This window comes from Petaurus breviceps, unplaced genomic scaffold (genome assembly GCF_028583685.1).
Source record: "Petaurus breviceps papuanus isolate PSGF00001 unplaced genomic scaffold, PetGlider_PUasm1.0 37, whole genome shotgun sequence".
NCBI lineage: Eukaryota > Metazoa > Chordata > Mammalia > Diprotodontia > Petauridae > Petaurus > Petaurus breviceps.
In genome coordinates this window covers 24856119-24881245 of record NW_027186296.1, presented here as the reverse complement: position 1 = coordinate 24881245, position 25127 = coordinate 24856119, and the positions used below count along the sequence as shown (strand labels likewise).

The 25127-nt window shown below is 35.1% G+C and overlaps 1 protein-coding gene across 2 annotated transcripts in view; it reads left to right on the top strand.

Moving 5' to 3' along the window:
- CCPG1 (cell cycle progression 1) overlaps positions 1-25127 on the top strand; it is a 64207-nt gene that overhangs the window by 30356 nt on the left and 8724 nt on the right. For both annotated transcript variants that reach the window (XM_069098095.1, XM_069098096.1), the window contains 5 exons: positions 3711-3781; positions 5718-5841; positions 8383-8459; positions 9512-9716; positions 13913-14167. In XM_069098095.1, the coding sequence (XP_068954196.1) occupies positions 3722-3781; positions 5718-5841; positions 8383-8459; positions 9512-9716; positions 13913-14167 (721 nt within the window). In that variant the 5' untranslated portion in view covers positions 3711-3721. The remainder of the gene's footprint in view (positions 1-3710; positions 3782-5717; positions 5842-8382; positions 8460-9511; positions 9717-13912; positions 14168-25127) is intronic.

The window sequence follows — 25127 nt, the reverse complement described above, 5'->3', positions numbered from 1 at the left end:
TGGCAACAGACTGAATATATGTGGCTTGATCAGAGAGATTCAGGAATGATGTGAACTTGTTAGCCTGGGTCCTCTGAACATTAATGGAAAAATAGAGAAAAGGGGAAGGTTTTGAGGGAAAAAATAATGAATTCTGTTCTTAACAAAATGACACATTTGAGATGTTTGTGGTTTGGTTCATCTATTATGAGATACCCATTTAGCAGCTGGTGATGCCATTTGGGTAGAGAGTACTAGTATGGGAGTGATTAGGAGAGCTTCATGTAGAAGCTAGTAACTGAGCAGTTTAGAAGGGAATGATGGCTTGCAAGAGGTACAGAGTTGATGAGGGAGAACATTGAAGGTATGGGGGAATAGTCACTGTAAAGGCATGAAGATGGATGTGGGGGTGTTGAGTGAGAAACAAAGAAGGTCAATCTGACTGGACCACAGAGTGGGTGAATAAGAGTAATGTATAATGAAGTTGATTTTTACGGAATTTTTTAAAAAAATTATTTTTTAAGGACTTTAAAAGCAAAATAGAAGATTTTATATTTGATCTTAAATGTAATAATAGGGAGCCATTTGAACTTATTGAGAAAGTGACATTATCAAACTGTACTTTAGGAAAATCACTTCATTTGTGTGTAATATGGAGAAATTTGCTACAGGGAGATTAATTAGGTTGTTTAAATAGTCTAGGGAGAGATTATCGTGTTTCCCCAATAATAAGACACTGTCTTATTAAATTTTTTTGGACAGAAAAACACCAGAGGGCTTATTTTCAGGGGAGGGCTTATTTTGATGAACATTGACAGCAATTTTAATAAACAGGTAAATGTGAACAAAAAAATGTACCTTTATTCAATAATGAATTCAATAAAGAACAGCTCACTGCTGCAGCTCTGATTGGATGCAGCTCGGAGCGCAGCTTGTGTTTCACGGGGGGAGGGGGGACAGTGCATACAGAGGGTACCGTAATGTAGCATGTAGCGCATGGAATCACCTTCACTACAGTAGCAATCTCAATAGGGCTTATTTTCGGGGGAGGGCTTATTTTTGGGATAGGTCTTATTATTGGGGAAACACGGTATATGATGAAGACATGAATTAGGGTGCTGTGTGCAGATGGAATAGATTTGAGAGAAATAAAATTTGACAAGTGATTGGATTATGAGAAGAGAGAAAGAGGAATTGACACAAGTTGTGAAGCTGGATGACTATTAGTGTTTGGAAGAATGGTGGTGTGCTTCTTAGAATAGGGAAGTTTAGTACAGGGGCAATTTTGTGAAGGAAAGATGATGAATTCTGTTTTTTGATATGTATTTGAGAAGCCTATAGGACATCAGTTTGAAATGTCCAATAAGCAATTGGTGAGCGGGACTGGAACTGAAAGAGACTAAGATTGGACCAATAAATGTGGAAGCCATCTTTATGGAGATGTTAATTAAATCCCTGGGAGCTTATAAGGTCACTAAGTGAATGAGAGAGTATAGAGAAAGAAGAGGGCCCAGGACAGAGCCACATTTATTTAGGGGGTGTAATATGATTGAGCTAGCAAAGACTGGCAAGGAGTTATCAGACAGGTGGGAGAACCAAGAGAGGAGAGTTATCAACATTGTTAAATGCTGCAAAGAGTATCTGCAAGATGAAGATTAAGATAAGGGCATGAGATCATGAAAAAGTGTTGGAAGCTTGCCTTCTTAGTGGGTGTAGTGGGAGGGAAGGAGGGAGAGAATTTGGAACTCACCATTTAAAAAGAAAGTTAAAAAATATGCATAATAAAATTTAAAGGAAGTATTGAAAACTTTAAAGTATTATATTTGACAATTATAAATATTTGTGCTGTTATTTTATATCCAGTGGCAGCCTCTGGGAGATCTCAGAATAGGAGGAAAGCTTCCACCATTTTTTGTTCCCTCTTCCATCGTGGGGTGGGGGGAGACTTAAAGGATTTAAACACAAAATAGAAGAGTTTGTATTTTATCCTAGAAACAATAAGGAATCACTAAAGTTTCTTGAGCTTGGGAATGGGGTGTTCATACTTGTGTTTTGAAAGTATCAGTGTGAGAGGACAACTAGGTGGCACAGTGAATAGAACACACATCCTGGAATCAGGAGCACATGAGTTCAAATCCCACGTCAGACACTTAATACTTACTAGCTGTGTGAGCTTGGGCAAGTCACTTAACCCAATTGCCCTGCATTCCCCCTCCAAAAAAAAAAAGTATTGATGTGGCATTTATGTGTAGGAAGAATTAGAGTAGAGAGAACCTGGAATCAGAAGGTTATATCTTTTTATATTCAGGTGAGAAATTATACAGACCAGAAGTTAAGGTAGTGATCATGTAAGTAGAGAAAAGGAAGAGGATTAGGAAGTTACTGTTACTATAACAATAGACCGACTGACTGGAATAGGAAATGTGAGGAAGGCTGGAAAATCCCCCAAAGTTTTGAATCTGGGTAACTGGTAGTTTGGTGATATCCTCAATAAAAATTGGAGGAAGGGTTTTGTTTTTTTTTCTTTGTTTTTTTCTTAGGGTTGGAACTGGAAAGATTAGAAGATAAGGAATCCAATTTTAGGTGGTTGTTTGTGATGCCCCTAAGATTATTTAGGTAAAGATGCCCACAGGCAGTTAGTGATACTGTGCCGAAGCATTGGAGAGAGATTTGGATCTGATTTCTAGACTTGGATTATCTGTATAGAGATAATTAGAGGTGTGAGATAATTAGAGGTGTGGGAACTGAGGAGATAAACCAAAGCAGTTATATTGAGAGATCTGAAGAGAAGTCTGTATAGTTTTATGTTACCAGCAACCAGCATAATGCCTTGTTTGTAGCAGTTAATATTTCTTGGATTGGATTGCCTAAAATATCAAGTAAAATGTTTTTCAGAGTGTAGTTTAAGGCACCTACCATCTGATCCTATTATGCATAGTGCTTCAGAAATCTTAGTGCAAATTTCAATTTCAATTGCTGTCCACATTTTTACTATTCCCTAAAAAGAATTGTCCACTTTAGCTTGATTTTTCATCTCTCAGTCTGCTGGACATCTGCCAGCTGATAATCATCATTGCAAGTAAATATATTTTACAAAGGACTTCCCTCGAGTTATGCAGTGGGAAGAGTGCTGAATTCGTGGTGAGAGAACCTTTATTCAAATTCTGACTGTTATTTACTATATATGTGTGTGTGTGACCTTGGGCAAGTCATTTAACTAAGCTCTGAGGACTTGAGCCCCTCATTTGTAAAATAAGATGGCTGATCTAAATTTTGAATCCTATTTTCCTATGACTTTATGAGTGAGGTAGTGTATTATAATGCCCATTTTATAGATGTGGAAACTAAAACTGAGAGGCAAAGTAGATTGCCATGTGTTATAAGTATCTAAGAAGTAGAAGAGCTGGCTCTCAAATCTAGGGCCTAGGGAAATGATTTTTATATGATTCCAGGTTGCTTTCTAATGTCTTTTTATCCCTTCGGGCTCAGCACATATCTAGCCTCTCTTTGGAAAAGTCCTAGGGTTTTTAGAGTTTTGCAGTCCACTGTGACTACCCCAACCTCTGTATTTATTTGGTACTTCTTGCCTACAACACTTAGTATTGCATACTTACTTACAAAGGTAAGTTCCTTTGAAGACAACAACTCTGTGTTAGCATATAGTAGGAACTAGAATGTTCAACAGATTTTTTTGCTGCTTCTTACAAATAAATGTATTTTTGTATTTCTAGATATTTGAAAAATGTCTGAAAACTCCAGTGACAGTGATTCATCTTGTGGTTGGACTGTCATCAATCATGAGGTAGGTTTTTATGTCTTAAATATTATAGTTAAAAAAAGAATTGTTGCACTGGTGATAGTTAAAAATTCATTTGGCTTTATTAAAACTTCTATATCCAGAATTAAGGTTATGTGGCCTAGAATGTAAGGTTTTCCCCCTCCGTCCGATTTGGTTACCACATGTAAGTAGCTGAGACTTTCCAAGGGAACCTCAACCCTCACCAGCCATACACCTTTTAGATACTTCAGTCTGTGGACTTTGGCAAGGATGATTTTACTTTATAAAATCCACCTTTTAACATTCTTCCTTCTCCTTGATTCATTGTTAACCTTTTCTTTTTATGTTGACAAATTTCTATTACAAGTTGTTTTAAAGATATAAATTTGACATGTCAAATTTTAGTTTAATGTTAGTTTTAAGGGAAATTTATCTTATGTGTCTGCCTTCTTCTAAAGTCCTATTCTGTTTCTTAAAAAAAGTGCTTCAGCATCCCTTTTTTCTTTCTTTTTGCATTCTCTTTTAATTTACTCCTCTCTTCCCCAAACCTCTTCCCCTCCCCCATTAAAACAAGACAAGCTCATCTCCACTGAGGCAAATACACATAGTCAAACAAAGCAAATCGACACATTGGCTGTGTTGGAAGATGTATTTTAGTGTCCGTAAACTTTCTGTCAGGAGGTGAGTGGCATGCTTTATCATCCCTCTAGGCTTGTATTTGGTTATTACATTGATCCAGAGAACTTTCTTTCCCTAACAAACTCACTCCTTTTCCAAAACTTCCCTATTTCTGTTGAATGCACTATCATTCTTCTAGGCTACCAGTTTCCTATCCTTGGTCTTACCCTCAAATCCTCATCATCCTTCACCCCACATTATCAAATCTTGTTTCTTTCTCCACATCTTTTGCATTGGATCCATTATTTCTACTTAAACATTGCCACTACCTCAGTTCAGGTACTCTTTATGTTCCACCTAGCAGTATAGCCTTCTAGTTGGTCTCCCTTATTTAATTCTCTCTTCACTTTAGTCTATTCTACATATTGCTGCCAAATATCTGGTCTTGAATTTTCCCTACTCAGTTACCTCCAATGACATCCAGTTGCCGCTCCTAGGACAGGGGTTCTTAACCTTAGGGCTATGAACTTTTTTATTTATTATTTTGATAATTATTTCAATATAATTGGTTTCCTTTGTAATCCTGTGTGTATTTAAATTTATGCATAAAATTTATATATTTAAAAACGTTACTCTGAGAGGGAGTCCATAGGTTTATCAGACTGTCAAGGGGTCTGTAACACAAAAAAGGCTAAGAACCTAAGCTCTATGGGGCGGCTAGGTGGTGCAGTGAGCAGAGCAAGGGCCCTGGAGTCAGGAGGACCTGAGTTCAAATCAGACCTCAGATACTTAACACACATTAAAAAAAAAATAGCCATGTGACCTTGGGCAAGTCACTTAACCCCAACTGCCCTCCAAAAAGCAAAAACAAAAAACAAAACAAAACAAAAATGAACCTCAACTCTAGAATCAAATATAAATTCTTGTGTTTATCTTTTAAAACCCTATACTGACTGGCCCCAAATTCTATTTCCAACCTTATTGTTCCTGTGCTTTCTTCCTCAAATATGACATTCCATCTCCCCATCATAGATACCCTAATTTTTTTCAGTACTCATCTCAAGTACTACCATCTAGACAGAATCTTTTCTATATGCACTGCTTTCTCCTGCTTCCCATCTGCTAGTGATTTCTTTCCTAAACTTTCTTGTATTGAACTACTAATTATTTACTTACATTTATTTTCTTTAGATTTATTTTGAATATACTTTTATATATCTACTTGTCTTCTTCCATTAGAATGTAATTTCTTTGAGGAAGGGGGGTTGAGTTGCAAAGCAGTTAAATCCAATTTTAAATTGATAAAGCGCTATTAACATTTCATCATTGTCATTTTTTCTAGGGGTCTGATATAGAGACAGTGAATTCTGAAAACAGTGTAGCAAATGAAAGCCCTGAGTTTGCATCAGAAGAGTACACAGCTCTAGTGCAAGAGGAACGTCAGGAACAGCCTTTAGGTCAAGAAGGTGAGATACATGGGAAAAAATTTTCTAAAGAAATCTAAAGCAAATAAGTTTAAGCCCTCTTCTGTGATAACTGGTATTTTGTCTCTTTGACAGTAACCAATTGCCCTCAGAGCCTAAATCCCTGGGGATACAGATAAAGAATCTTCCACAAGGGGTGGGAGGTAGTGGTTCTGATATTGTATTGTTGGGACCTTCTGGCACCTTTCAATGTCTCAACATATCATATTACATGTAAAATAGAAGTTTTTTTTAACTATTGAAGCCATTCGCTACTAATGATTTTGAAGCTAGGGAGATATAACATTAATCAAAAGAGTTGTATTCAATAAACTTTTTTCCAGCTACCATTTACTATTCTCTAGTTGACTGATGGGAAGTAGGAAAATATAACCTATTTAAGGTTCATTTTGTATTGAAGTTGTATACTTTTTTAATATGTCAGCATTACTCATGAAAATGATATGAAATATTAATTTGGTCATGTTCATAGAATGAAACAGCTACCATGGTAATTTAAAAAATAATTTTATTGAAATCTTTTGGTTTTGTGTCATTTAAATTTTTACCTGTATTTCTCCTCTTACCTGCTCATAGAGGGCCATCCCATACAATAATTTTTTTTTTTGCTTTATTTTTTGGAGGGCAGTTGGGGTTAAGTGACTTGCTCAAGGTCACATGGCTAGTTTTTGTGTTAAGTGTCTAAGGTCAGATTTAAACTCAGGTCCTCCAAGGGTGGTGCTCTGTTCACTGTGCCACCTAGCTGCCCCTAATAATTAAAAACAAAAAAAAGAAAAAGAGGAAAAAAAAATCAGCAAAGCAGTAGTAATTAAAAAAAATTTTTTAAACTTCCAGTATAAAATAGATATATTATAGCTTGTTTCTAAGCAGTGATTTAGCAGCACATTGTATTGTACCCTTATTTATCTTTAAGTCTAATGGCTTTTTCAGTTTAAGATTGTTGTCCTAATAGGGGAATGTTGAGGGGGAGTGGGGGAAAGGAAGGGAGGAAGAATGTTCCAAAAAGAATGATGAGATTAAAAAAAAAAAACAAGAAACATCACATTTTATCCCTTCACCTAACTATGCCAGAGTCAAGGGCAGAAAAGTATACAGCAGCAATATTTTCTATTTTAAAAATTTATTTTTAGTTATTATCAACATTTACTTCCATAAGATTTTGAGTTCCAAATTTTCTCCCCCTTCTTCCCCTCTCCCCTCCCCAAGATGGTATGCAATCTGATATAGGCTCTACATATACATTCATATTAAACATTTTCACATTAGTCATGTTGTAAAGAATTAGAACCAATGTGAGGAACCACGAGAAAGAAGAAACAAAAAAAGAGCAAATAGTATACTTCATCTGCATTCATCCGTAGTTCTTTTTCTGGATGTAGATAGCATTTTCCATCATGAGGCTTTTGGAGTTGTCTTAGATGCTTGCATTGCTGAGAAGAACTAAGTTAGTCTTCACACAGTGTTGCTATTATTGTATGCAATGTTCTTCTGGTTCTTCTCATTTTACTCAGCATCAGTTCATGTAAGTCTTTCCAAATTTTTCTGAAGTCTGTATGCCTCATCATTTCTTATGGAATAATAGTATTCTGTTACATTTGTGTACTATAACTTGTTCAACCATTCCCTAATTGATACATTTCCAATTTTTGGCCATCATTTTGGTACATGTGGGTCCTTTTACCATTCTCTTTGGGATACAGACCTAGAAGTGGTACTGCTGGGTCAAAGGATATGCAGTTTTATAGCTCTTTGAGCATAGCTCAAAATTGCTTTCCAGGACAGTTAGATCAGTTCACAACTCCATTGACAATGCATTATTAGTGTTCCAATTTTCCTATATCTTCTCAACATTTATCATTTTTGGTCAGCGAGTAAGAGCACTGGCTCCAGTGTCGGGATGACCTGGGGATCAAATCTGGGCTCAGATACTCAGCACCACACCCAGAAATAACTTGGCCATGTAACCTTGAGCAAGTTACTTAACCCCGATTGCTTAATAAAAAAAAAATTATCATTTTCCTGTTTTGTCATGTTAGCTAATCTGATAGGTTTGATGTGGTACCTCAGAGTTGTTTTGATTTACATTCTCTAATAGTGATGTAGAGAATTTTTAAATATGACTATAGATAGCTTTAATATCTTCATCTGAAAACCAGCAGTAATATTTTCATAAGAAGTCTTTATAAAGAACTCCTCATTTACAGGTGAAGAAACTTGAGGTCCAGAAGAGGTAAATTTTAAATCCAGTAGTCTTGTCACTCTGACACTTTATTTGAATTGATAGAAATGTTTAAGAAATTCACAGTAACATTTAAAAATTATGGTACTTTGAGTAATCACTCTGTTTGTACACGCATCTTTTCTTCCAAAGATATTTAGTTTTGTGTTATATGGTCTATGTTTGCGATTAGTCTGTATTAGAACTATGCCTTTATTGGCATAATTTGTGTGGTAATCTATGGGAAACTGAACAAGGCTTATTAAAATGAAGGAATACTGTAATTTACCTTTGTTCCTTATCAGGATATAATGAAGGTGGTGCAGTGGTAATGGAAGGAGCTACTTATCTAGCTTTGGAAGAAGCCAACTCAGTTCTTGAGGTAAATTTCAACTATTACCATTTCCTTTGTGATTAAATGCTGAACAAGATTTTTTTTTTAACATTTTATTTTTCCTTACACATAAAAACAATGTGTAACATTCTTTTAAAAAAATTTTTGAGTTCCAAATTCAATCCTTCACTTTCTTCCCTCCCTGAGACGGTAAGCAGTCTGATATAGGTTATACATGTGCAGTCATGTGAAACATTTCCACATAAGTCATGTTGTGAAAGAAAACAAACCAAAAAAGAAAGAGTAAAAAATAGTATGCTTTAGTCTCTATTCAGATCCATTGTTATTTAGATAGAAATTTAAACAAATACAAGACAAAATGAAATTCAGTCTTTTGAGGGTATCCTAGCTTTTTTCTTTTTAGTTTTCAGCATTCACTTCCTTAAGATTTTGAGTTACAAATTTTCTCCCCATCTCTCCCTTCCCACCCCTGCAAGATGGCATGTAATTTAATATAATCTCTACATATACATTTATACTGAACCTATTTTCACATTACTCTTGTTGTAAAGAGGAATTAGAACCAGTGAGAGAAACCATGAGAAAGAAGAAATAAACAAAAAAGAAAAAAAAAGAGAGCAAATAATATGCTTCAATCTGCATTCATACTTCGTAGTTCTTTTTCTGGATGTGATAACTGTTATCATGACTCCTTTGGATTTTTCTTAGATCCTTGCATTGCTAAGAAGAGATAAGTCTATCAGAGTTAATCATTGAGGTATCCTAATTTGTTTTAAACAAAATGAAATAAATTGAACTTTCTTTTATTAGTTTTAATTGAATTTTCTACCCAAAGATTATTATGAAAAAGACATTTTATTTTTACATTTATATTTTATTGTGGGTATTCTAAATTATGAGTTAGGTATGTATAAACTTAATCAAATTTCTGTGGCAAGAGTGCCTTCTCCCTCACTATACCAACCCTGTTTATTACTTTTGTATCTCTCTCCTGGGGATAGTAAGTATTTAGGTATCTGATATGTTGGCAGTATTGTATGAAGTATGCTAATTTACAATATTTTGATTTTTTTCCTCAGACAGAGAAAGAAAAGTCACCTGATGACAATGTCTATTTTGGTGCTATCAGTGATGATTCTGACATCGTTACCCTTGAACCACCTAAGTTGGAAGAAATTGGAGCACAAGAAGAAGCTATAATTGTTAAGGACATTCAAGATCCTGAAGATTTTAACTTAGGCTCTTCCTCTAGTAGCCAGTATACATTCTGTCAGCCAGATACTGGTAAGAACTTTACAAAGGTAAAGGATCTGTGAATATGAACCTGTGAATATGAATCTTTTGCCAAACTTTATATAACTTTTTTTTTTTGCTTTTTGGAAGGCAATTGGGGTTAAGTGACTTGCCCAAAGTCACACAGCTGGTTTTTGTGTTAAGTCTTTGAGGCCAGATTTGAACTCGGGTCCTCCTGACTCCAGGGCCGGTGCTCTATTCATTGTGCCACCTAGCTGCCCCTTTATAACTTTCTCTTCCAAATTCTCAGGTATTAGATTGTTGAAAGAACAGCATTATATTAAACACAGTAAGAAAGTTGAACTTTTCATGTCTTGCCTCTGACACACCCTGGTTGTATGATTGTATTCAATTTACTTAATCTCTGTGTCCTGGGCAACTCTCTAAGACAATGTGAGCTATAGAGCAAGTATCAATCTGCATTGGAGAGGGAGTTTCTTATTGGGAGTTCTATATACCTATGTAGCATGTGACCCATTCTTTTTTTTTTTTTTTGCCTTTTTTTGGAGGGCAGTTGGAGTTAAGTGACTTGCCTAAGGTCACACAGCTAATAAGTGTCAAGTGTCTGAGGCTGGATTTGAACTCAGGTCCTCCTGGCTCCAGGGCCAGTGCTCTATTCACTGTGCCACCTAGCCACCCCATATGACCCATTCTTTTTTTTTTTTTTTCTAAAGCAATTGGGGTTAAGTAACTTGCTCAAGGTTACATGGCCAGGTGTTTCTGGGTGGGTGCTAAGTGTCTGAGCCCGGGATTCGATCTCCAGGTCTTCTCAACACTGGAGCCGGTGCTCTTACTCACTGTGCTACCTGGCCACCCCATCATATGACCCATTCTTAAAAAAATAGTAGAACCTTAGAGGTTTATTTTCGTGATAAATATTTTCAAGTGACATTAGACAGGATATATGGTAGCCATACCAAACATTTCAGAAAGCATGTGACATTTTTCAAAGTTAGCTCTCAGAGATGAGAGGAAGAATTTAAGATAATACTTTGAAATCCAGAAAATCTAGTAATTTGCTAATATTGTCTGTGGAAAAACATAGGTAGTTTGTGATGATTATTTTTCTCATCAGTGAGCCATGACTATACAGTTGTACCCCATTGTTTATAAACCACAACTCTAAGACTTGCAAATTGATGATGTAGTGCAAATTCATGTACAGAGTGGAACAGTATTTGATAAAATAGGCAAACACAACTAGGAACAAAAGAAAAATGATTATATATGAAACTAAACTAATTTATAGTTTTGAAAATGTATGTTGTCTTGAATATGGTAATAACAAAATTATCCTATTTGTTTTCATAATCCTTTCTAAACTTTTTTCTTGCTTTTATTCCTTTTGTTATTGATTATATAGTTGTGATCAGTGTGTGTGTTCTTTTTTTATCTTGCCTCTCTTCCTCTTAAGTCTTATTTTTAAAATTATGTATATTTATCATTTCATATGACATACCATTCATACATACCATTAATATATAATGGAATTTTAAAGCTTGCAAAGCGCTTATAACATGTTTGGGATGGTACATTCCCTCACTTTATTTACAGTAGAGAAAATTGAGTTTCAGAGAAGTTAAGGAAATTTTGCCTATGGTTACAGAGATTAGCTAATTTCCACTACATTATGTAGACACAACACTGGTAAGCTCTTCCCAATTGTTAGATAAGTGTTTTTTTTTCCAAAAGTTTTTGCTGTCATGAATACTGTTGCTATAATTTTGTACAGGTAAGGGTTTTTTTCCCCCCTGTCACTAATATCTATCCTGTTGGCATCAGGAATCATAAGCATCTTTCTCAGTTGACCAAATACTATAATTTTTATTTTGAAAGTGCTATGGTGCCAATAACAGTCTATTTTTTTGATAAATTTTTTTAGAAGTTGCTGAAGGGGAACCAGAAACAGTAGAATAAGGTTAAGAAATACTCAGTGATGTTTTAGCGTCTGTGGAAGAGTTATAGAAAGCAGGTATTTAGTGTCTGTGGTGATGGTGTATGTATGGCCAAAAATATAATAAAGAAATAGAAGAATGAATAATGACCTAGTTAAATGTTATAGTACAAATGGATTAAATTTTAATGTTGTGACACTTTTCCAAAGTAAATCCAAATCTTTCCTTTGTATTCCTTATAACAAAAGCTTAAAAGTATTTTTTTCTTGTTTATTCACAAAAGAAAGGTGGTGGGAGAAGCTGTGGAAGATTCCAGAGTACATAAGGGGATGGGATGATCAGCTGAAACACCATGTTCCAAGCCAACTCTTTGAAGGTGGTGTGACTAAATCTAATCAGCTTCTATAGAGCTGAATGTAACTAGTCACATTTATTGAGTGCTTTAGTTGTGCTCTGTGATACTAAAATAAGTGTTCAAAATTATCTCTATTTTTTTTTTAAAAAACTCAAGTGTGGCTTAAGTTTTTTGCATGTCATTAAGTTGCTTAAATTTTATTTATTTTTATATTTTTGCTTTTTTTTTTTTGGAGGGCATTTGGGGTTAAGTAACTTGCCGAAGGTCACATGGCTAGGTTTTTGTGTGTGTGTGTGTGTTAAGTGTCTGAGGCTGTATCTGAACTCAGATCTTCCTGACTCCAGGGCTGGCATTCTACTCACTGTGCCACCTAGCCATCCCGCTTAAATTTTATGAATTGGATCAATTAAAATTCAAAATCCATTTTATCAGATGATTGCTCTAGCTGTCATTTTGCTTGGGATTGGAGAGGAAAGCAATGTTAGATGAAATAGATTTTGAATGAGGAAGTGTGTGACCTGTGCTTTTTGAAATAGTTTATACAGGACTTTTTAGCAAGCAGTACAAATGCTGACATACAACAGAAAATTATTTTATGTCTATTCAGTTATAGTTAGAAAATGTTTCTTTAATATTACTTTGACTTCTCTTAACAGTAAGTACAGGAGTCTGACTTTACATGATCCATTCAGACTATGACCATGAAAGCCTTTATTTTACTTAAGGATTTGTTTTGAATTCTCTTTGCTCATGAAAATAGAACTCACTTGGATATGTTCTTTGGAGGTGATCCTTATGTCCTTATTTCGCTCTACTTTCCCTTGGTCATGAAAAATTAGAAATGTTTATCTGTGCCTTTTATCTCTGCATTAGTTTTCATAGTTCTGAGGGTTAACTGAATCTATATGATCTACCTTGGAAAAGCATTGCCTAAAAAGTTAACAGACTGGCTGTGGCATGACTATTACTGTTACTTGCATAGACAGCTTAATTATGTGATGCATGAATATTTATTTTGGAGCTCATTTTCTCAAATTTAATTTCATGATTTTTTCTTCCCCTAATCTTTCTCCTTATTGGATTGTAGACATTATTTTTCATTTTATAACTTTATGTTTAAGTTTATAACAGTCTGCTGCTATGTATCACACTGAATTGTTGATTCATTCATTGAACTGAAACTCAGGAGGAAAAAGAAGTGTGACAATATGATGGGGAAGCCTTTGGAAAAGAAAAGTAAAAGTTCCTCGAGTAGAGATCTTTTAAGTTCATGTAGCTTTCCTTTGGAAGTCTAGATTACTTCATTTTCATTTGTAGATTTATAATTATCATGTGCTGCTACCTTACAGAAGAGCTATTTCTGATACTGAATACTGCTTTTTCCTTTGTTTTACCAACATCTGGTAATTGGTAAAATTACATTTGTCTAGTAAGAGTAGGAAATTCAGGGAAAATTTTTCTAGTTTCTGATAACATAAATGTCCTGGCCTTGATAATGGAATGATGGAAATGAAGTGTGCATTGTCTGTACCTTGTAAATTTGTTGGGTATGTATCTAGTAGTACATTTTTTTTCTATATTTTTTCCTCTAACTTTGTCTCTCCTTGAGATCAAATTGACAAAGTGTTTTCAGTTTACTTTTGAATGAACATAACTTATAAGCTTTATTCCTATTGGAGAACTAAGAGTAGACAAGAATGGAATGATTACTTTTCCACAAGTGGGAAATGGAACAAAGAACGTACCTGGGGTCAATGAATTTGTCTTTAGAGATACTTCTTCCCTCCAATCCTAAACACCCCCCTTCTTGAAATACATGTGGAATACATATGTCAAAAATCAAGCATCATATAGTACTTTTCAGTGCTATATATTGCTGGAAAATTTTTAGAACTATTTTTCACATCTTGTAACAATTTGTTTTTAAATTTTAATAGTATTTCCATCTCGGCCTACTGATGATGAGTCCAGTAGTGATGAAACAAGTCATCAACCAAGTCTTGCAATGAGAAGACGACGTGCTAGAAAGAAGACAATTTCTTGTTCAGAATCTGAGGATAGACCACCTAATGAACATGAATCTGACTCTCCCAAGGAACAGGTGCAGCAGCGCCACTTCAGTAGCGGCCTCAACAAATGTATCATACTAGCTTTGGTGATTGCCGTCAGCATGGGTTTTGGACATTTCTATGGTAAGAATTAAGAATTAGTCTATTATGAGCAGGCTGATGTTGCAATAGAGAGAGATCAGGTCTGTGTCCTACTTAGTAGTGATTCTATGATTAGAAGAATTAATGTGGTTATGATACTTCAGCTCCTTGGGCTGTTTTTAAAATAGGATAATACCTATTAATAATATATATATATGCATATGTATATGTATGTGGACATATATAAAACCTGTACCTCTCTCACATGGTTAATGTGATAGAATGGTCCAAATGATAGATGTGCCACGAAAAGTATTAAGTATTATACATGTTATAAGGGCTTATTAGTATTTTCATCGTATTTTATGAAAAGATACTTGTCCATTTTTAGGTAGGATTAAAAATACAGATTTTTTGCTATAATGATGACTATAATGTTATGAGCAAAATAATTATTATAGTAACTGTAGTAATTAAATTAGTCATCCTAGCATCATGCCCTTGGGAATAGTGTGAAGATCATGAACTGTTTGTGAACTGCTTTTAAGACATTTGACTGATTTTAAATCTCATACTATTGCCTATTTCTGTGTTGTTTTTTTTTTTGCTTTTTGGAGGGCATTTGGGATTAAGTGACTTGCCCAAGGTCACATGGCTAGTTTTTTGTGTTAAGTGTCTGAGGCCATATTTGAACTCAGTTCCTCCAGACTCCAGGGCCTGTACTCTATTCACCACGCCACCTAGCCGCCCCACTATTACCTCTGTCTTACTGTTTATGTGTAGGTATAACATTTTGACTACCACTGTTGCTATGATTTAGTAAACTTTAGGATGTTTCCTTATGACTTCCCCATATTTTAATATATCATCAGTTTTCCAGTGTACCAAATTGCTCATAAAGTGCATAGCATCTATAATTTAAGTGAAACAGTGGAGGAAACTTCTTGAACACTTAGCCATTTCTCTTAGGGTACCATTGTCAGCATAATTATTCTGCTCAGATTTTCTTTGTGTTCTAACAATCCGTTTATGTGGCATCTTAAAATTTATAAGTGCTTCCCTCACTCATCTTGTGAGTGTAGGTAGTACAAAGTATTAGCCTCATTTTACAGGAAAAGCATATGGAGGTTCAGAGAAGATAAGTAACCTTTTTCAAGCTTACATAGCCAATAACTGAGAGATAAAATTTGAATAGTTATTTTAATTTCATCACAATGTGTTGCCTCTCCCAAACAAAGAATAGAAAGGTTCAAAGTGCACACTGTCTCCTTTAACATTTGGAGTCTTTGACAGAGAATTCAAATGTACTCAGAGTGTCCAATGTCACATGGCTAGTAAGTGTTAAGTCCTCCTGATGCCAGGGCCAGTGCTCTATTTACTGTGCTACTACCTAGCTGCCCCCGAGCTAAAGTAATTTGCAGTTCTGTTGAGTTAGGAAATAAACAGATACTATTTGGATTACCAGAAAAACTTTGTGTAGTTCTAATAAAAGAAATTATATACTCCTAAATCCTCAGTGTATTGATAGATTGCTACACATCCTCCAAGGTTTAATTTCTTATAGATGCCTCTTAGTACATCTATGTCATTATGCCCACCTATTGTGAATTTTCAAAGGGACATATAGATATGGCCTTCCAGACGGTTACTTGTACAGGACTTTTTAATTGGGAGGGGAAAGGTATGTAAGCCAATCTTTTTTTTTCCTCTGGATATTTTATATATATTCAACAAAATACTAGCACCACTATGTAGCATAAAGAACAAAATTTATACATATTTTGCTGTAAAGCTACAATCAAATAATCTCATCCTTTACTTCTAATATTTAGCTTAAAAGTTATTAAAATTATTGTATAACAAAAATTTCCAAGCCTAGTGGATGACTTATCTTGAGCATTCCAAGCTATTAAAACTTAGTACAATGATATTGCAATTTGAATACTCAGCAGAAGGTTTTTATAATGGGCTATGAACAATATAGGTCAAATTAATAATAACTGTCATTTTCATAGTGCTTTAAGGTTTGCAAAGCACTTTATACATATTATTTTATATTTTGTATATCTGTATGTAGACAGGGTCGACAGGTATAGTGTATTTTAAAAGATCTGGGTTCAAATCCTACCTCTCACACAAACTTTATGTCCCTTATTTCCACTCCACAGCCTCCCATCACTCAACCTTTATGTGCCTCAGGCAGCGCCCTCTGAATTACTAAATCACATAGTTTGACTGGGATTTGTGTTGGAGGAAAGCATTTTCACACTGGGACTTATCACTATAATTCTTGTTCCTTTGATCTCATGCCTAGAATGTCCCTCTTTCCCCTCTCTTAATTCCTATTCATCCTTTAAAGGCCAGCTTATATGATTATTTCTCCAGAATGCTCCAGACTCTTCTCCCTCCCTCACCCTCAAATTATTAATGACAATTCCCATTCCTTCTGTCCTCTGAAGGTATTCCTCCTCAGATACTTCACATATTTTCATGTGTATGTATATTTGTATATCTAAAATTGTTTTAACAGTTAACTGATGGACTTACTGGTTTTTATTTGAATAAAATGTTGTCTTTCCACAGGTAAACCTGCAGGTAATAAGAAATATCTTTTATTCTCTTGCTTAAAGAAAAATTTAATACCAGAAAATATCAGAGTTAACGATTAACTCAAGTGGCTTTAAATACCCACAAATTGCATGGCTTTTAAGCATTTGGTAAAAAAATTTAAAATACTTAGAAAGAAAAAGTACCTGTTGATTAAGAACTCTTTCTCTATTTAAAAAAATTTATATAAATGGTATTTCAGTGCTTAGGAGTGATAAAACATTCATATTTACCTATGTATTTACCCATAATAAGATCTTGCAACTAATTTTTCTGTAATTATGACCTACACTCCTAAATTGTTTTTTTTGGTGATGAGAGTATAAGGATAACTATAATGTAATGTAATGAGTATAATGTAAAGTAATGAATGACTTTAAAAAAGTACCAGAATTTATAAAGTCAAATAAGTGTTGCTCTTCAAAGTGATTACTGCTGGGAGACTGTATTTGTATTCCAGTGCTGTGGCCATTGCTTTTTGAAGTCATCTGTAGAGACAGTTTGAGCACTCAAAAAATAAACAGACGAAACAAATACATTCAGTACTTTTAGTTTTATCATTGGACCCAAACACTGTATGACTTAGATAGATTATCCATGACACTTGGCTATATTCAAAAATTAAATTCATGCTCAAGGGCAAACATTTGAATATCTGTTCAAAATGTTCTAAGTAATATTCTATAGTCTTTGCAGACTATTCCAGAAAAGTAATTCCAAAAATATTTTTGGTCTAGTGGCAGTATCACTGGAACAGATAATGTACCCTCAAGGATTGCTTTGAAGGAAACACATATTTGGATGTAGAAAGTTCTGGTATACTTAGGCACATAAATGCAGAATCCAACCCACCCAAACTCTCTAATATAATCTTAGTGGATTAGTGGTCTGAATGTAGGATACATCTCCAAAATGAAGTCTTTGAAATAAAAAATAGTACAGGTGTACATTGAAAATTAATGCCATGTGTATAGGCCACATTTGAATTATATAGAAGCCACAGTGGTGGGAAGAATGTAACTTTATGTTCCTAGCCTGTATTTTATTCACATTCTATATATTTAACATGATCATAGATGGGAATTATTCATTATTTAAATTTTTAGTCCTTTTCCTCCCAGTTCTCACAGCCCTTCCAAAGGTTACTAATTACTTTCTAATCCAGGGGTTTTAGCCCTTATCTTCCATGACCATAGTTAGAAGAAACATTTATTGTTACTGATCATTTCCTGTTTGATAATCCATCATCCTGAGGCTTAATTTAAGTGTCCTTCAGTGTTCTATGCTTGACCCTTATCTTTTTCCTACACTCTCACCTTTGTTGATGGTGTCTACTCTCACCTTAGCCATTACCTTTCAGATATACATACATATATATGTATATTTCAGATCTATATCCAACCTATTTCCAGAACTGAATTCTATATTTCTTTCTGCTGGATAGCTCTATCTGTATACTTAATCAGCACCTCAAATTCAGTGTATTCCACTATAGCAAAATTTCACAAATTCCATAAATAGTATTGCATGTATAAATTGCATAAAAAGTATTGCACAATATTAGGTTTGTGCAGAGATAGCAAACATAGGAAGTAGTCTCCAGTATTTTGGAGCTTATAGTCTAATGCTGATATAGGATATACATAAATACAAGGTTCTATGGTTTTATCAGTTTGGATGGTTTCTCCTAAGATGCAATTTATAACCCATCCTTGCCTGTCTATCTTGTGTGACGTTCTCCATGTTATCCTATAAATTCTTCATAGTGCATTGTTAGAGAGTTTGCTCACTTTTTCTTCATTCATACTCCTGAGTACTTGGACTATCCATTTGCCATCCCACATCCTCTCTTCATGAATGGCCTCTTCTTTTTCTATCATATATTTTCCTGATAACATCTGATCTCTTGCTTTTCAAAGTTTCTCATTTGTGTTATATTGCAGCCTGCACATACCCACCAGGTGCTTTCTCCATTACTCTCTGAGTGATAGGAATTTTCGATTCTTTGAATACTGTCTTTGTTTCACTTATAAAATAAGACATACATAGATCATTCTAATAAAGAAACGAATTAGAGATATCAATTATATCTCTATAACATCTCCTGACTCTGCCTTTCCACCCCTACTGCACTGCAAGTATCCTAACATAAATTATGACTTCTAAGGTCCCTTCCAGTCCTAAATCTGTGATCCTATGATCATACTCCCCTACATATTCCATTTTCCAAGAAACTACTATTTTGTTTGTGGCAACCAGTTGTATGTGAGAGATGAGAGAGGATCTGGGCCACTCCTTTGCCCTTAAAAATAACTAAGACATGTCAGAGATTGAGAAACACCATGGCTTAATGGATATTTTACTTGCCTTGTGGCCAGGAAAACCTAGGCTCAGGTCTTGCTTCTGATACAAACTCCTGTGAGACTGAGACCCTGGACAAGTCACTTAAATTTGTAAGTAGCAGAGAAAGTTCTGACCTGCATTTCTAGAGGGAAGCTTCTTTATCTGGAAATTCCCTGTACAGATGAAATCACAGGTTCAGTTCCCATCCCTTTTGTGTCATATTTAACATCAGCATTTCTAATATGGAATATTAAGTTATTGGCATTGATAAAACTAGTGGGGGAGAAAAGGAATACATTTAGGGCAAAAAAGTCACAAGTATGGCTTTGGAAATATTCTGTTTAATATACTGGTGGTGGTTCCTTCCAGGTGGAGATGCTCTATAGCTGGTTGGGAGATGTGTATCTTTAGCTCAGAACAGAAAGTGCAGATTTGAGAATAAATGAAGATCACCAAGATAATGAAGAGTTCTTCTCATCTCCATAATACCACAACCATTACTGACCTGTTTTTGCCCTTCATTTTAGTATTTCTATTGATGATGCCACTGTTCTCAGTTACGCAGCCATGTTAGATTCCCTTGCTCTTATCCTCCATGTTTAGTCAAATGCTATATACTTTTGATTCTACTCCAAAACCTATCTTGAATCCCTTCTTCCTTTCTATTCTTACTGAAACCATCCTAGTTCATTCCCTAATTTCTTATCACGCTATCATTATGGCCTGTTAACTGGTCTTCAAGTCTCCCTTTTTGCCCTTTCCAGTCCATCTTTCTCATCACTGACCAAGTCATCTACTTAACTCCCTGCTGTGATCAAATTGTCTCTCCTAAAAACTTTTTACTGCCTTTGATTCCGTAGGCCTATAGAACATTCTGTTCAGTACAACTCCTGATCTTGGCATTCAAAGCCCTTCAAAAGTTTACTCCATTCTACTGTCAAATCTCATATACTGTTCTATTTGATATTTGACAGTTGAACCATCTGAATTTGGCATGTTCACCATTCCCATTCTGCCTTCTCCTTGTTTGCATACATTTTGATCCTGTTTATACTTGATTCTTGGAATGTGTTCTCCTCAATCTACATTTGTTAAAACATTTCCCTTTTTTTAAGGACCAATTCAACAGCAACCTCACGATCAAGTCTTACTTTCCCCCTGCTCTTCACCATCCTTGAAAGCAGTTTCGTCTAACATTTTGCCCTTGACTTAGAATTGTGTGTCCTTTGCACTTAACACATTCTGCTTTCTATCACAGTTATTTGTGAATGTGTGTTTTGTCATAATTAGTTCGTAAGGTGTGTTATTCCATCTATTAGTCTGTTTTGAGGTCTGTTCTCAGCTTTGTAGCTATCACAAAAGAATAGATTATATCTATCTACATAGAATACTGAGAGAATAGGAGGTGTTGAGTAAAGCTTATAGATAGATAGTAGGGGGAAGAAGAGGAAAAACAGAATAGAACTTGAATAGTTTTACAGTTTTGACTTCTGGTGAAGTTCATATTAGCTCAGTTTTACTTGTCTAGTAATTAGTTTTGTCTTTTTTTTTTAAATTTAATTCTTTTGCTTTTGGGAGGGGGGAAGGTAGGACAATTGGGGTTAGGTGACTTGCCCGAGGTCACATGGCTAGTTTTGTGTTAAGTCTCTGAGACTGGATTTGAACTCAGGTCCTCCTGACTTCAGGGCTGGTGCTCTATTCACTGCGCCACCTAGCCGCCACCCTTTTTGTTGGCAAAGATTCTGGAGTGGTTTGCCATTTCCTTCTCTATCTCATTTTACAGATGAGGAAAATGAGGTAAATGGGGCTAAGTGACTTCCCCAGGGTCACACAGCTAGTAAATGTCTGAGGCTGGATTTGAACTCAGGAAGACTTGAATTCAAAATTAAGTTTTAAGATGGAGAATTTAAAACTGTCTAATAGACAAGTTGGTGGTACTTTCCTGGAGATTAGGAGAGAGAATAGGGTTATCTCTATAGATCTGTGGAATAAATGGAAACTATATAGAGAGGAGAGAAGAGGACCCGGGAGAGAGAGCCTTTGTGTACACCTATAGTCAGTGGGCATAAGATAGTAAACCAGCAAAGTATACTAAGGAGGAATCAGAAGGGTAAGAAGTAGAACCAAGAGAGAACAGTGTCTCATATAGCCAGAGGGGGGATGGTGCCTGACAGTGTCAAATGGCGGAAATTTAGAGGACAAAAATTGAGAAAAGGCCATTTGTTTGGTAGTTAAATCATTGGAAATTTAGGACTAAAGTTTGTTGAATGATGAAGCCAGATTGCAGAGGAATAAGAAAGGGAGAGGAAAGGAAGTAGAGGTGCTGAATATAGAAACCTTTCTAAAAGGATTTACCTGAGAAGAGGAAGGGAAATAGAAAATGATACATAGAGACAATGATATAATCTTAGTGAAGGCTTTTGTTTTTTAAGGAAGGGAGGGACTTGGAATTTCCTGTAGACAACAGAAAGGAAGCAATAGATTGAAGATTAGATAGAGGTAGGATTATAGTGAGGGTGATCTGCAGAAGACAGGAGGAGAGGGGATCAAGGATATATGTAATTTAAGTATTTTTGTAATCTATAGTTTTTACATGACAGAAGTTTTGGTTTTTATTTATCTTGGGTCCAAGGTAGCCTTCCCCCATAAATTGTGTTTTTTTAAAAATTAAATTATTTTTAGTTTTCAGCATTCACTTCCATAAATTTAAAAATTTTGTTCCCCTTCTTTCCCCCTTCCTGCCCAAGACAGCTTTCAATCTGCAGTCTTGCAATACATTCCTATTAAACATTTTCACATTAGTCATGTTGCATAGAAGAATATAATGAATGAAACAAAAAAGAAAATTGTCTGCTTCCTTCTGCATTCTGACTCCATAGTTCTTTCTCTGGATGTGACTGGCATTTTCTATCATGTGTCCTTTGGAATTGTTTTAGGTTCTTGCATTGCTGAGAAAGGCTAAATCTATCAAAGCAGTCATTTCAGACTATGGCTGTTACTGTGTACAGTGTTCTCTTGGTTCTGCTTCCCTCACTCAGCATCAGTTCCTATAAGTCTTTCCAGGTTTCTTTGAAGTCTACCTGTTCATTATTTCTTATAGCACAGTAGTATTCCATTACCTTCATACAACACAACTTGTTTAAATTAGCCTTTCCCCAATTGATAAGCATCACTTCCACAAATTGTTTTTAAGATATTATGATGTACTAATAATATGAAAAAGTGGTATTATTTCAGGCCAACAGAACTCTTAAGTCTTCATATTGGAAGCCTATGGGCAATCCATTGGTTGACAGGAATCCATTAGGGAAGCATTAGGTAGTTTGCATTAGTCGAAGGATTTTCCACAACATTATCACAGACACATTGGCACATCATAGACCAGTCTTAATCACTTCTCATTAAGCAGTACTAGTAGCCACTAGAAATTGGGATAGTTTAATTTAATTTAACTTAAGTAAAATACTCTGTAGGGGGTGTTAAATTGTTTTATCATTCTTTCTCTATCCATCTTTGTAAACTGAGCCTGGTGACTTGAATTGTTTTTATCAAATTAAATCTCTCTATTTCAGTATAGCAGTCCAGAAATTAGTTTTTAGTAAAAAAAAAAAAAAATACTGTAAATCAGCTTTGGTAGTCTGAAAATGTTTTTAGCTATCATGAAGCACTTTTTCATTGATTTGTTAAGAGTTTTCTAAGATTTGGTTTTGATTAGATTACAGGGCACTTCCAGGTAGCTCACTAAGTTTGACTAGACTAAGTATGAAAAGAATTATTTTATGAATGACTGCTGAAATTCACAGAAGATTATTTTTCTGCATTCTTGGCTGGTATCTGACATTACTTTTTTGTTTGTTTTGTTTTTGCTTTTTGGAGGGGGAAGGGCAGGACAATTGGGGTTAAGTGACTTGCCCAAGGTCACACGGTTAGTTTTGTGTTGAGTGTCTGAGGCTGGATTTGAACTTGGGTCCTCCTGATTTCAGGGCGGGTGCTCTATTCACTGTGCCACCTAACCGCCCCATGACATTACTTTTTATCAGATGAAATCAATCAGTTGATTCTGCAATGTGACTTAAATTAGCCCTTAAAAGTCCTATAGAAAATGACCCCTTATTCTTCTTTTTATTAATAAAAAGGACTAAATTCAACAAACATTTGTTAAACTTCTATATTATAAAGACAAGATGCTAAAGAAAGGGGAGAATAAGTATTTATTAAGTACCAATAGCAAAGCAGTAAATGCTTTACAAATATCTCAGTGCAGAGACAAAAAAGTGAGAGAGTTCCTGATCTCACTGAATTTATGGGATTTAGAGTTGAAAGTGTTCTTGGAGACTATCCCCCAGCATTTTAGATAAAAAAATTGAGACCCACAGAGACTGGCTCAAGATTACACAGGTATAAAGTAGCAAAGTCAAATATTGCTCCTCTGACTCCAGAAGCAGGTTTGTTTTTATTTGTTTTTGGCCTGACATTTTACCTCCCCCATTCCAGTCTTTTAAAAATTGAAATAAGAGGGGCGGCTAGGTGGTGCAGTGAACAGAGTAGTGGCTCTGGAGTCAGGAGGACCTGAGTTCACATTCGGCCTCAGACATTTAACACAAAAAACTAGCCGTGTGACCTTGGTCAAGTCACTTAACCCCAATTGCCCTCCAAAAAGCAAAAAAATTTTTTTGAAATAAGAAAATAATGAAAAAGGCTATTAACAGGGAGCTGGCATGATGTAATTGAAAGAATACTTGACTACAAGACAGTACACCTAGGTTTTACACCTCTGTGAAGTATGTAATATGTGCTCTGTGAAGAGCATATATAATTTCATTTCTCTGATCCTCAGTGTTCTCACATCTCAAATGAAGGGGCTGATTAGGCCGGATGATCTCTAACCTCATGTCCCGCTTCAATTTTAAGTAAATATGTATCGTTACAACATAAAATGAGATTTCCTTTTCATTGTGGGACAAAGGATGGAAATAGTTTCTTTGTAAGTAAAGTTGATAGATTTGGGGGGATTAAAAGGATATCAGAAGCAAAAGAATGGTAATAGATAGATGAACATTTTAGGTGTTTCTGTATTGAAAAAGGTAAATGAAAAAGGTACACATACCAGTTATACTTGATTAATGTTAAACTTTTTACTTGACAAATAGGTCTTTTCTGGCATTTTTATTTAGGTCCTTTACTAAGATATACCAGAATTTTTTGCTTTTCTCTATTACTTTATCTTATTACTCTCCTTTGTACTTCAAAAAGAAAAAAGGAGAAATATTAATGAAAATAGGAATCAGTTACTGATGCAACATCTTGTTGCTTTCTGCCAAAGCACCTATTTGGTGATAACTTCATTATATAAAATTTAGAAGATTAAAAATGAGTTTACCAAATGCATTTTTTAACCGTATTAAATTGTGGGATTTTTGTATGCATGAAGCATGTAGCAGCATGTGTGTAGCATGTATGTCTAAGCAGTTTGCATAGTATATTTTAAAGCAGATAGATATGTCAGCTTTTATTTTGCCTAAGCTCTTTGTTCCTTCTGAGAGTACAGTAGAGCTGTGGCTTTTCTAAGAGTTCCATACCTGAGGATTTACATGGGACCCTGCCAAAATTAACTTTTAGTGGAATTATGCTAATATTTGGTTTTTCTCCCTTCCCTATTTTTGGGCTGCATTTATAACATATACATTATGGAAAAATAGAACTGAAAATTAAATTGTATTTCCATTCTTGGCTTATATTGCAAACACATAACATGCATACCTCAGAGATATTGCAGGTTTTGTTCCAGACCACCACAATAAAGCAGGTTACATGAATTTTTTTCTTGTCCCATGCACATAAAAGTTATGTTTATACTAAGTTGCAGTCTATCAAGTGTGTAATAGCATTATGTCTAAAAAATGTACATACCTTAATATAAAAATATTACTAAAAAATGCAAAACATCATCTGAGCCTTTAGGGAGTTATTATCTTCTTTGCTGGTGGATGGTCTTGCTTTGATGTTGTTGGCTGCTGACTGATGTGGGTAGTGATTGCAGAAGGTTGGGGTG